The sequence below is a fragment of the Bacillus rossius genome, chromosome 1, assembly GCF_032445375.1.
Source record: "Bacillus rossius redtenbacheri isolate Brsri chromosome 1, Brsri_v3, whole genome shotgun sequence".
In the NCBI taxonomy this organism is placed as follows: Eukaryota; Metazoa; Arthropoda; class Insecta; order Phasmatodea; family Bacillidae; genus Bacillus; species Bacillus rossius.
This window is the reverse complement of record NC_086330.1, coordinates 20,778,437-20,791,822: the sequence shown is the minus strand read 5'-3', so window position 1 is coordinate 20,791,822 and position 13,386 is coordinate 20,778,437. Positions and strand designations below refer to the sequence as shown.

Sequence of the window (13,386 nt, the reverse complement as noted above, 5' to 3'; positions counted from 1 at the left end):
AAAGAAAAAATCTATGTAGGTTAGTTTTCCTTCATTTTTATATATGCTTTTTTGTGAATAGTTTAAATTCAAATGTTAAAATATACCACTGAGACTAACAATCTTTTATGAACACTCTGTATATGAATATCTGTAACCTATAGACTGTCATCAAATAAAACTTACCTGCTAAGCTAGTAGAAGTTTGATGCACTCGGCCTGATCAAAGAATCTCTGGGTTGTCTGAGGGGTCAAACAGGTGAAGAAAGGGGCATTATTGTGAGTCAAAAACAGGTTAGCCTAATTAGGTAGAGTGGGTGGACATGATTCTGGAATGAGTTTCCCCAGCCTCTCATTGTCGCTCCTCTCCAAACACCTCCAAGTTGCGATGAAATGGCGTATCCATTTCCCTGTGGCTCTTGGGAGCTCGTGTTCCAGCACCTAACGAGTAGTAAATACCGTCAAACCCGGCACGTTAAATTCCTGTGGCTCATGTTTGACATGATATGATAAACAGAATTTTGCAGTTTTCAAGTTCAATAAGAACGCAGTTCAAGAGTAAAATGGTATGCAATCAGGCCTCTTTCCTCACTGAGAGAATGTTTTCTTTACTTCAACAAAACATTTGTTTTTTGTATATGACGAAATAATTATATTTTGTTGATTCAAACAAATATTTCGCAGTAGGAAAATTTTTGTTGACCTAACCAAAGATTTTGTCAACTCCAGTGTATATTTGGTTAAATGTAACCAATCAAGTTTGTTACTCAACAAATTCGGTCATGCCAAGAAAATATTTTGTTATAGCAAGTAAATGTTTGTTTAGCCATATGTACACAAAAATTTCTTGGATTGAAAAAAAAAAATCTATTCTAATAACTGTAAAGATTTTGCAGATTTCTTATCATTGGAGATCCTAGTGAGGTTTTCTTACAGTCTTCGATCGCTTACGCCGAACCGAACAGGATTTGAAACTACATCTGGTATGCCAGAGAGTCACTACGTTTATTCGTCGTTAAGAGGTGCCACAGTGGTTGTGGGCCCAACTCTTTAGCACGTTTGGATGCATCACGGCTCTCCGAAAGGGAATCCTGGTTCGAGTCCTGGGTTAGTCGTGTATGTAAGTTTATATTCTTATTTACAAGTCACAGCCCTGTCATATAGTCAGATAAATGTCCATTGGAGATTTTGTGTCAACAAACAATTGAAACATTTTGGTTTGGAGAAAATCATCTTAAAGTGATCAGACTTTTTGTGACTTAGACTGGTCTGTAATGGAATTTCGCACAGCAAACATAATATCCTTGGCTTCAAATCTCTAAAATAAGTTTTAAAAATTTGTCAGGGGGTGAAAAGGTGATTTTTTTTATACTTCTAGTGTAGTTATTGTATGGTTAAACTAATTCAGGGCGTGGTACAACCCGTAATTTTTCACAAGAGGGAAATGTGGTGCCCTTCACTCTGAAACCCTTCCCCCACCAAATACATACCAAATTATTTCACCGATACTCCATAGTCAGAAAGGTTCAGGGAAAAGAATTAAGAAACAACATATGTTTATGAGAAATATATTGCATTTGTGATAAAAATGTTAAAGCTAAAGGATAAAGCTAATTTCATTGTACTGGAACATAAGATGAGCCCCACTTATTTATCTTTACTTTAGTTGGTGTGGATTCGGTTTTATGAGAAACCAACAATTAAATGAGAGACTTAGCAACAATTCATTTAATAATACAGCCGTCTTGCTGGATGAGTATTTGGTTTCCTATGTCTTGAAACGTGGAACTCCTTTTCCTAAAAATGTTTTCTGATTCTTGAATCATAGTAGAGCTAATCAACTCACTTGTTCTCTCATCATATTACTAAACTGGTGTGTAGATTTTTAAGTGGTGGACTACACTGTAGAGGTTATCGAATGCAATTTGTTTAAGGAGTGACTTACTAACGATAATATTTGATTTCACGTGACAACTGCGTAAGATTCTCGCACGAGAGTTGACTGGAATTCTGCATTGTGTGATTTCAACCATACTTAACTTTAACTGTTCCTTGTTTTTCATTACATTCCTAGAAAGAAGTATCTTGTACAAAATATTTTTTTAAATAATTGTATGCAAATTTGTACTTTGTGATACAATAGATAGAAACATAGTAATTATTTAGATATTTGTTTGTGTACTATGTTTCTGGGCTGCTATTTTTATCTTCTAGAATACCTTTTGAGTACCTGATCGTTGATAATTTTTCGAACCTTAGGAAATTTTTTAAATAATTTTATTAATAAGGTTAATTTTTTACTAATATTAGGAACAGGAATGGAGCAATTAAAATAATATTTTAGAAATACAAATATCATATTTACAAAGCGTCCATCTTTATATATGAAAAATATAAAGGAGTTGATTTAAAAATTAAGAAAGAATGAATAAGCGAGAGAATCGACAGTCAACTAAAAAAATAATAACAAAGTTCCCATTTCACATGTATTTCACTAGCTTTCAATTCTCTAAGCTCTCACGTTAACCCGATTCTGCAGAAAAATCGCTTAAAAATTAGTGGTTCTATTCATCACTATTTACTTAAAAATTACGATGAAATTACTCTTCTTTGGATACGTTTGAGAAGTTGAATTTCAAAGACAAAACACTTGTGTCTCTCTTCCGTCAGTTGATAGCAACAGGAAGTTCCCATTCAAATCACAGGATGGTGTACTTATTGTTTTTCATTATAATGGCTGTTTATTTTTTGTGTGGTAGTTTTTGACTTTATTTTGAGTATATTGAACAAATAAAACTTTATAAAAGCAAATAATCTTAAAATAATTATTTCAACACTAGCAAAACTAATTTTTTTTAATTCTAAGTTTTCTAAAGTTTTCAGTTGTTACTTTCAAAAAACAGTGGTCTGTGATGAATTTTAACTCAGCAATAAAGTCTTGGCTTCAAAATTGTAAAATCAGTTGAAACAAATTAACGAAACTCAGTCGGACGTGAATAAGGTGATTATTTTTTAACTTTCAAACGTGATTATTATATTTACATAAATAAAATAATACCCTAAGAACCCAGACTATCATGAGTTTCACTGGAGAATGGTGCAAACAAGAGTGGCGTTTCGCAGTTATGCGCATGCTGATAACACAGTGATAATTAGCAAACCTAATTTAACACTGGGAATAATTCAAAGAGGAGAATGTGAAAACCAGAATACTGCCCTCAATTTAACAGTGGAAATATTAACTATCTGCACCAGAAGTTACATAATCAGCAACCAATTACATTTTCCAAAATAATATTATTATAAAACCATCTGATTTTGCAACACAGAAACAACTAATTCTCTCATTCAGAGCTAATGTAAATTAAGCTTAACAATGTTTTGGTGTTTATCTGACTTCCATGTTATCTAAAATTCGTTTCTGTAGGATTTCGTGCAAAGTAGCTGTACTGTGATGAACATTAAATCGAGCAGGTTGTAAGGACGGATTCTTGTTTTGCTTAGGTTCTTCTACGTGAGCCGAGTTTCCATTGGCTTCAGTAGACATTTCCACTTCCTCGCCATAATTGGTATGATTAGCGCCAACACCCTTCGTGATTGGTGGAGGTACTTTGTTCGCGACGTCTGTGTTCCCTTGTTGCTTCTTGTGTCTTAGTCCTGTAAGAGTTCAATCAAACCCTTTCAAAAACACAGTATCTATCAGCAATACTAACTATTCAAATTGAAAACTGCATTGTTTGTTTGCATTAATTAGATATTGTATTGGATCTTCTCTTATGGAACTTTAATAGTAAATCCTTGGAATGAATACCTACTCTTCAGCCAATTGTCTATTACGTGCCATTAAACCTATATTCGTGAATTTATTAAATAGGTGAAATTAAAATTTATTGCCAGATTTTTTAACCAGTAAGTTTAAATAAGTATAATAAAAAAATTCCTGGGAAAATTTAATAAAGAATGACTAAAATGTTATAGCTACGTGTTTGTCCGTACCTTTAAAAGTAAACATAAAACTAAGCATCAAAATTAGGTCATTTAAATAACTTTAATAAAACAATTAATTTATAAATAAAAGCATAAATATATTTAAAATATTAAATTAATTTATAAGTATATCCTACAAAACATTAAATTATATTTAATCATTTAAATGATAAGGAAATATTACTAATTTAAAATATGTGTTTATAGTAGGCCTATATAGTTACAAATATATTATAATGATATGGTTGCAAATAATTCTTATAGTAAATTGTTATGAATTTTTTATGTATCTGCCTTTTTATATGACGGTTTTATTTCATGTTATTATTATAATTTTAAACAAAAAATGTTCCCTTATTTAAACTTAAGTTCATACTATCTTTTTAAGTTGCATTAAGCCCACACAGTTAAAAGATCAATTTTAAATTCACTTAAATAAATATAAAAATTAGATATATGATACAAATTGGTTATGTAGATGAAATACTGTTTCTCTGTAAGGCTCATGAAGCTGTGTATGATTACCTATATTTATTATCATGGCGAAGCGTATATGAAAATAACATATTTTTTACATCTTGTGTTGAATTAGTTAATGTTCCACACATGTAGAAAACACTGAAATATAATCAGTGAAAAACAAAGAAAGTTTCGTTTTTGTAGACTTCTAACCTTCTACATTCTTGTTTAATCTTCGCAATTTTGTGCAAAATAATATAATGACATAATTTAAAAAACAGAAACAATGCATCCTAGATCTCTTAAAGCATTTTGGCCTAACATCATTTTACGCCAGCACTATAACATCAAATTTGTTTTCTTTAATACTAAATCATTCTACCAGAAATAGTTCTGCTAAATTACTTCAGTTAATACATATTTTAGAATGTAAGTTAACTTTTATTCTTACCTTTGTTTATCAAAATTTTGCAAACGTTCCTTATCGGCATTTCTATTGTTAAAGTAATGACGATTGCAATCAATATAACCATAAGAGAATCGCCAACGTATACTCTTACCTGAAACCAAATAATTAAAACCTTTATTTCACTCTAGCATTTTATTATTAATTTTCCGAACATTGATACATATATTTGTATATCATTTTAACATATGACAACTATTTAAAATATTTGGTTATTAAGATTAGAAATTTAAAAGACTAAGGCTTGTATTTAGGATATATCGATAAAAACATAAAGCTTAACATTAACATTCAATGCACTTATGATCTAGAGTGTATTTCAGTAAAATTATTTTCTATAAGGCTAATTTTGCTATGAGAGTTTGGAAATAAACGGCTTGCAGAAAACTACTAAACGTCATCGTGTTTGGTTGTTATTTTTATTATTTATTTCGTATTTTGTTTTGAAAATGGCCACTTTTAAACTGCTGAATCATAAACATTATAGTTGAGTGTTTACTAAACCACACAAGATGACGGCAACAAGTTTCCACAACAAATTTATAGTTTTATCAATTAAAGTTCCATATGTGCTCGCAGATTATTTTGTAAAATATACAAATAAAAGTTACATGAATTAAACTTTACTATGACTACTGACTTACGTTGTTGAAGTTACTGTAGTAATACGGTACTTGTTCCGTAGCTAAGACAAAGAGCAGATAGGTCCAGTGACACAGGTAAATATTGAAGGTGAACTGATTCATAATGGCCATTCCATCTGAAGACAGCAGACTGTTTACAGGTCCTGAAGGAAAAAAAAACAACATATTTGGACACTATCACCTATAACACGTGTCTTTAAAACATGTGAGGAGAAAATCATAATTAATTTAATGTTAATGATTCGTATCCTAGTCGTGTTTCCTTTTTTGTTTACTGTACTATTGTCAATCAACTTACTCTGAAGTAAAATTTGGGCAAAAATTATGGTACTTTAATCCTGAATAATTTATTCAAATACACTAACAGTTCAGATAAAAAATAATGCCTGACCTTTTTAGATATCCAATCATTTTTTGGACATACAGGTTGATTTCATGGGACAAAAGGTGCCAAAGTTTAATCACAATTGTCCGAAAATGTTTTGTGTAACGCAGTAACAGCTCTGGGATATCACACATTGGAGCGACTAAAGTTGTGTGAGCAAGTTTTTCAGTACTCGCCAGTGATCTGTTAAACATTTAACCTCGGTAACGAGAAAATTATTTTGTTCTCATGTTGTAAATAAACTTATAATACGAAACTCTGGCACCAAATTTAACGTACTTTTTTTTTTTTAAATAATGCCGAGCGTGATAAATATAAGAATTTTAAGGAGAAAATTGTAAAGATTTTACCCTATTTTTAAAAAACCTAACGATATTATTTTTTTTACAAGATGGTACTACTAATTGAACAATAGAAGTTTCGAATGCGTCGCATGTAAATTCCTCAACGCTGAACATGTGACATTTTTCCCTACTCTAAAATTATAATTGCCTGCGGTTTTTAATATACTTCTTTTAAGCGCGTAGTGGGAGAAAATTTTAGTATGCGCCTGAAATGAAATTATAAGTTATAAAGGAGTGAATATTACACAACAGACACAATTTAAGTAGAGAATAAATCAATACCTTTTTAAGTCTGGGGAAAAAAATATTTCCCTGACATTTATTGATTTATATTAATAATGCGCCTTTCTTCAGCCTCGGCCGAATGTCGAATGTCGAATGTCGAATACCGAATACCGAATGTCAAATGTCGAATGTCGAATGTCGAATGCCGAATGTCGAATGTCGAATGTCAACTACAACGCGGCCGGGCAGCTCACCCCCGTAGCCCTTCTCGCAGGCGAAGATGACCCAGGCGACGGCCAGGGCCCACACCGTGCGGTGGCAGCCGCCGAAGACGGAAGCCTCCACGACGTCGTACTCCGTGATGTCCAGGTACATCCCTCTGCAGCCGAAGATGATGGTCAGCATCAGTGCGGCTGAAGCCGTCCAGCCCGCCAGCACCGTGAGCTGCAGACACAGGCGCGTTCGCTGCCGTCACATCTCGCTCCTTGCGCGGACTGTACACGACGACGGCCGCCAAAGGTCACGTGAGAAAAAAAAATGGTATGCGTGTACTTAAAGAGAAGCCTAAGATGTCCATCAAGTTCTGTCCCTGCCCGAAACACGCCCGAATATTCACATTCCCCCAACCTCGGGATTTGTTTTATTTTTGCGCAGGAAAAATGAATTCAAATATTAAAAGTGGTCGGTTAGGTTAGCTACATTAAAACACTTTAAAACACTATGGACGGTTAGTTAGGTTAAAATAAACATTAAAATAAACAGAGAAATATTAATATATATATAAATAAACCCGAGGTTGGCCGAAGGTGAATATTCGGGCGTGTTCGGGCAGGGACAGAACTTAATGTTCATCTTAGGCTTCCCGTACTTAACGTGCGCGCGTTTGAAGTTATACTTACTTTGCGTGATAAAAATTTATTTTTTAATTTTTCATGCAAATAATTAATATAAATACACTGATAAGAGGAATAAGGAGTGATATTGTAAATACGTTTGGTAATGTATGAATTCGATCAAATTTTAAAAAAATCCGTAAGCGGGCATACCATAGTTAATGGACCATGGGAAGTTGTGCCTAGTGGTCATAGATGGCAATTAATGTTCAAATGCGATCCAGACGATTTTATTGCAATTTGTTTTTTTGCTCGTCTCCAGTCAAACCCAGCGTGTAACATTATGTAAGATATCTGTATTTAGTATTGGTGTGTTTGCCAAGTGATATACTGTTCCCGCGATGATTATTTCCAGTTTCCCTTTTGTGTGTGTACCGAGCAGATGTAAAGTACTTTGGTAAACATTATCATGGCAATATAATAAATTGTGGCCGTAAAACACGTCAGAAGCGCAACTTCGCACATTAGAGGATGGGAAATGTTAAGGGTACTCTTATATTATTTTGAAACACTCGTGATCACGCGTTGAAAGTTGACTTTTACTAGTGTATGTTCATACCTTCAATGGAATCTAAGAAAAAATCAAATGGGTTTATGATAGCTAAAAATATGTTTTATAACCCTATTGTTAATGTTCAACATATTGTCACAATTGTAATTCTAACAACCGATCCAACCTACAAAGTATGAGAAATTATGTAAACCAAAAGTATTTGAAAGTATATGAAATCATACGGTTTTGCGACCATAAGTAACCCCGCGACATTGAGCAAAATTCGTGTATCGTACCATCGAGATATCACTCACCGGCTATCTCTCTCTCTCTCAATTTTTTCTCCTTCCACGTCAATTAGAAAGTAACGCAAACTTTAAAGGCAAGAACCTCGTATGACCAGCATAATTTCAAAAATAAACAAACACTACGCACGTTAGATATAACTAGATTAACAAAACTCGTAACTGCATTCTTTTTTTTAACTTTCGATTAAATATTTTTTTTTAAGACCAAACATTTAAATATTTTTGTTTAACCCTTTATTCTAATGTTAACAGTATACCCAAATAATAAATGTACACACTGCTACACACAAATAAAGTGTGAGCATACAATAGCTTACCGCAATAATTTATATATATATGTGTGTGTGTGTGTGTAGGTGTCTGTGTGTGTATATTTTCGTACCAAAAAAGCAGCATTTGAAAAGAAATATTTTTTTCTATTTCATAACCTAATATCTTTTCAATTTCAAGTTAACTGAGAAAGTTTATTAATTTAGGAATCTCATTAACTTCCTGTACCTATCTCAAAATCTGTAGATCATAAGGAAAGGTAGACTTAATACGGGATAGTTTATACTTATTTAAATTTACATTTATTAGTTTTATTTTCCAATAAATATTTATGTGTTTTTTTCAAAAAATCCAAAAATTACCTTTTTAAAAATAATTAATATTTAAATATTTTTTTTATTGAACGTAAAAGCAAATTGTTATTTCCTTTTAGTAAATTCTTATTTTTTAAAATATTTTAAATAGATAATAAGTGCTATTTATTATTAACTAAAATTAACAGATTTGTATTTTATTTTTTTGTCTCTTGGTGTTTTCATAAAACGAAACGAACAAAGGGAGACACTTTTCAATCTCTTAAAGGTACTTTTACACTGGACACTCTTGCCATGGCACAAAATCATGTGTCTAAGAAAAGTACCGGACAGTATTTAGACCTGACACACACTCAGAGGAGATATATATTTGCGATAAGTGTCTGAGACTTGCTTTTAGCACATTTTTATTAACCTGCATATAGGCCCACTGAACACTGTAACAAGTGTAAGATGCAGAAATAAAGCTACGAGATAAAATATTGCACTGATGAAATGTAATAAAATGATGTTAGATAAGAAAAATAAATACAAAATGATAAGCAAATGAAACTAACAACCCTCGAGGGTGTATAATATTGTTTAAATGGTTTCCATATTGTTAAAATTGCAAATAATATCATAAAATTACATGTGAAATTCATGTTGGTATTTAGGCATACATAGATTACATTGATACTGAAAAAACGTTTCCAGGGATACAATTGCGCCATTTTGAAACATAATTATTACTATTTCCTTGTCCGAACTTTTTTTCTGGCTTTTGATCTGATTTCACATATTGTATTCTGTCTTAAATATTTATTTGCAACATTGTGTCATATTTCTCTAATCATTTATTTCAAAAACTCATGCTCCTTGTATCATGAACATGCCACAACATTGGCTTCGCTTTATAATCATTTACATCACTCCTCGGCCATCCTTAATTGCCATTGCACTCACAAAAAAAATACTCACGAACTGTCTGACACTTATTCCAAAAGCTGAAAGCCCTTGAACTGAAGCTATAAATATCTTAGATACAAGTATGTATCTACTATTGTATGTGTTTACACTTGACACCAAGTTGCATGCAATAAGTATCTGATATATTGTGGGATGGATGTCAGACGCTCGAGAACCATTTACACTTGAGAGTAAATAGGTCTCGACACTGATCGCAGGAGTTCAATTTTTTTCTCGGGCACTGGGTTTTAGGTTGGTCAGCGTTGACACTTGAGCCAAGAAAATATTGGTATATACATGCGTGTGACATTTAATGTCAGGCATGTTTACACTGGTGATGATAAAGTGTCAGATAGATATTGGGTGATGTAAGTGTCCAGTGTAAACACATATTACTTAAGAGGGCTTAAATGAGGCGACATAATTATTATCTTTGAAAGATTTGTGCAATGGGAGTGCATGACTTGTAAGCTTTTGGACATACACCATTGCTAAACACATGTATCTCTGTAGAAGAAAACTACAAAAAACCCAAAAGACAAAAACACAAATTAAACAAAAACATTGCTGTTGTCAACGGGATATAAACACCACATAATATTCCAAAACAGGAATAGGGTCAACAAACAAAGAAAAACAAAGAAAAATGTACTAAGAGAACGAAAAAAAAAAACGCAAATGATGACAGCACAAAAATATTGAACCCAAAAAAATATTCAATATTCAATATTTTTGTGCTGTCTTCATTTGTGATTTTTTTTTGTTCTCTTCTGTTTTGGAAATTGATTGTGTTTGTTTCGTCTTTTCGTTTTGCCGTGTTTTTGTCTCGTTTCAAATGTGCTGAATTTTTTTTTGGGTTCAATATTTTTATGCTGTCATCATTTGTGGGTTGTTTTTTTTCGTTATCTTAGTCCATTTTTCTTTGTTTGTTGACCCTATTCCTGTTTGGAATATTATGTGGTGTTTATATCCTGTTGACAACAGCAATTGTTTGCTTAATTTGTGTTTGTCTTTTGGGTTTTTTGTAGTTTTCTTCTACAGACATACATGTGCTTAGCAATGGCGTACGTCCAAAAGCTTACATCAAGTCAGGCGACATAATTACTGCACATCGTCTCGTCAGTCACCTTTGACAGAATAATCTCCTTGTTCCTGAAGAGGTGCATCAGGTATCCCAGACCCAGCCCCAGCACGTACGGGCCCATTCTCGCGTACGCTGGAGTGTACAGCAAGTTGAAATGGTCGTAGTACCTCCCAGTCTTCAAGACGAAGTCCGTGCCCCTAGAACGTTCCGAACAAGGACGTAACAGTGTCGTCAGCTTGAGATCAGGTCAAGACAACTATAATTAGACACACGGAAATTTCGCGCATTCATTTAGTCGCAAGTTAGAATGCAAACCTTCACACTCTCGCACTGTGTTCATGATTGGCCCGCAGTTACTTGGACACGCCCCTCTGGGACCGCGAGCCAACTACGCCCATCTAGGACAGAAGTAAGCGAATCAAGTAGTGCCAATTAACGAGGATACACATGCTCTTGCTTAGAAATCAACCAATGGGAAAGCGAACATTGGCTGAGCACACCTATTACCATAAATTCTACTCTGAAGCCAGACGAATCAGCGAAATTTCCGGGTCTCTAACTATAATATCGCGCAATTAGATGCAACCGTAAAAAAGGCGGTAAAATGTTTTCACCATTTGAACGCTCCTGCAGTTAAAGTTTTTTTTTAATAAAAAACCAATTCTGTGTAAAGAATGGAATCAGTGAACATAAAAAGTATTTAAAGTTTACAGTTCCATAATAAGCTAATCATTTTTATGTACTATATGGTACTAATTCGGCAATAAAGGCAAAAATCTTGATTCAATAAATAAATCTTTTAGATGATATAATTTAAATACTTAGAATGCATTATTTGTTGAATCAATAAGTATTTATTCATAAATTTAGACCACGAATACAAAAAAATTATTCTGTGTTTGTTAGTGAAGATTAAACAATTTACACTGCGACAATTTGGATTATTTTTAAATAAATTGTTTTACGGAAACATTAATGCTCTATTATAAATTTTTTATATATTTGGTATATTGCAGCTCTTTCCTTTCAATAATAATTTTATTATTTTAATTAAATGGTGGTATTTATTTGGGGATAATTATTTTCTTCTTAACTTCGTAAAGACATAGCGAAGAATATTTACATAGAATATAAAAGTTAGTTGCACGTTTAAATCTCTATTGTTATTTATTATTCCGGCCTGAAAATAATGATGTAGTTATTTAGTTTTATTTTTAAAATGTGAGTGAGACTTTCAGTACTCACCAGAGGTGTCGAAACATGTAACCCTGGTAACGAGCAACTTCATATGTTCTCATGTTTTTCATGCTGCACATTAACTTATAAGACGAAACTCAGACACTAAATTTAAAATAGAATTGTTTAAAAAATTCCGAGTGTGATAGATCTACAAAAATTTTTCATTTTAGGGAAAAATGGTAAAACCATTTTCCGTTTTTAAAACCTAGTTATAATTCTGTTTAACAAGTTGGTAATAATCTAACTGAAACTAACCCAACCCAACCCACCACCACCCAGATTTGGTTACGCTAATTTATATTAATTTCCTACGGTGTTTCTCTAAGTTAGTGCAATTTAGGAGCTTCAGGTAGTTTCTGAACCGTTATGATGAAGTTATAATGATTTGATTTCATAAAATTTACCGCAAAAAATTATCATGTCCACTTTTAAATCACACTCTCAATTTTCGTAATTTACTTTTGATCATACATAATAATTAACTGTTAAATTCTTTAAAAAAAATTAACATGGAATATTTGAAACCAAGTTGGCGTTTTGCGGTTTCATTTTAAGAATGGTGTTTGTATCGTGTCGTATGTCACGTGTTTGACAACATTGATCTTTGCTCCTCTATTGAAGTTTGCTGTCAAATATAACTTAAAAATCCGGTAATAATGTTTACTTATTTCCCATCTATTCACAAAATTACTTAAACAAAATACCGTGTACCAACATACAGCTAAGATTTTTCCACATCTACAATAATTGTAATATTGTATTCAGGAAGACTGAATGCTCCGGGAAAATTCTGGTTTCATGTAATTGTACTTGTTACGCATTATCACAAATATTTAATCTGTATATTACGTCATTGGTTAAATTTTTCGGGAGCGTACAAAAAATAAAACCTTTAAAAATTATTATAGTCAAGTGTCTCTAATCCAGAAGCCGGTGTTTCGGCATATTCTGTTATTCAGCTTTATCCTATCCTTTTGCATCTTGATTTTTCGGGTGAATTCCTGGTTGCATTACTGTGTTGCATTAGTTCACTCAGAGTTTACCATTACTGTCAGGTTACAATTTAGAGTCTACATACATAGTGTGTTTCATTTTTAATAGCCTATAACATTTCACATGTTCATATTTGGTATTCCTGTGAAAACGATATTTACGTTCGATAATCCAGAAAATGACATAGCAGTGATGCTATTCGTTGTACAGTTTGGGTTATCAAAGCAGGATCATGTAAAATTGTTTTTTTAATCATTTCTACAACGAAGACCTAAAAATCTAATTAAAAGTTTGAATCAAAATTAAACTAAACTTACTACACACAAATTCTTGTAAAATTTTCGTTTCAATCAGC

At 32.6% G+C, this 13,386-nt stretch overlaps 1 protein-coding gene across 1 annotated transcript in view; it reads right to left on the bottom strand.

The window, feature by feature from the left end:
• Nucleotides 1–1,533: 1,533 nt before the first annotated feature.
• LOC134527176 (nose resistant to fluoxetine protein 6-like) overlaps nt 1,534–13,386 on the bottom strand; it is a 51,749-nt gene continuing 39,896 nt past the window's right edge. Inside the window, exons 9-13 of the mRNA XM_063359585.1 lie at nt 10,843–10,996; nt 6,744–6,933; nt 5,536–5,678; nt 4,877–4,985; nt 1,534–3,636 (exon numbers count right to left, since the gene is read on the bottom strand). Coding sequence (XP_063215655.1) covers nt 3,368–3,636; nt 4,877–4,985; nt 5,536–5,678; nt 6,744–6,933; nt 10,843–10,996 — 865 coding nt within the window. The 3' untranslated portion in view covers nt 1,534–3,367. The remainder of the gene's footprint in view (nt 3,637–4,876; nt 4,986–5,535; nt 5,679–6,743; nt 6,934–10,842; nt 10,997–13,386) is intronic.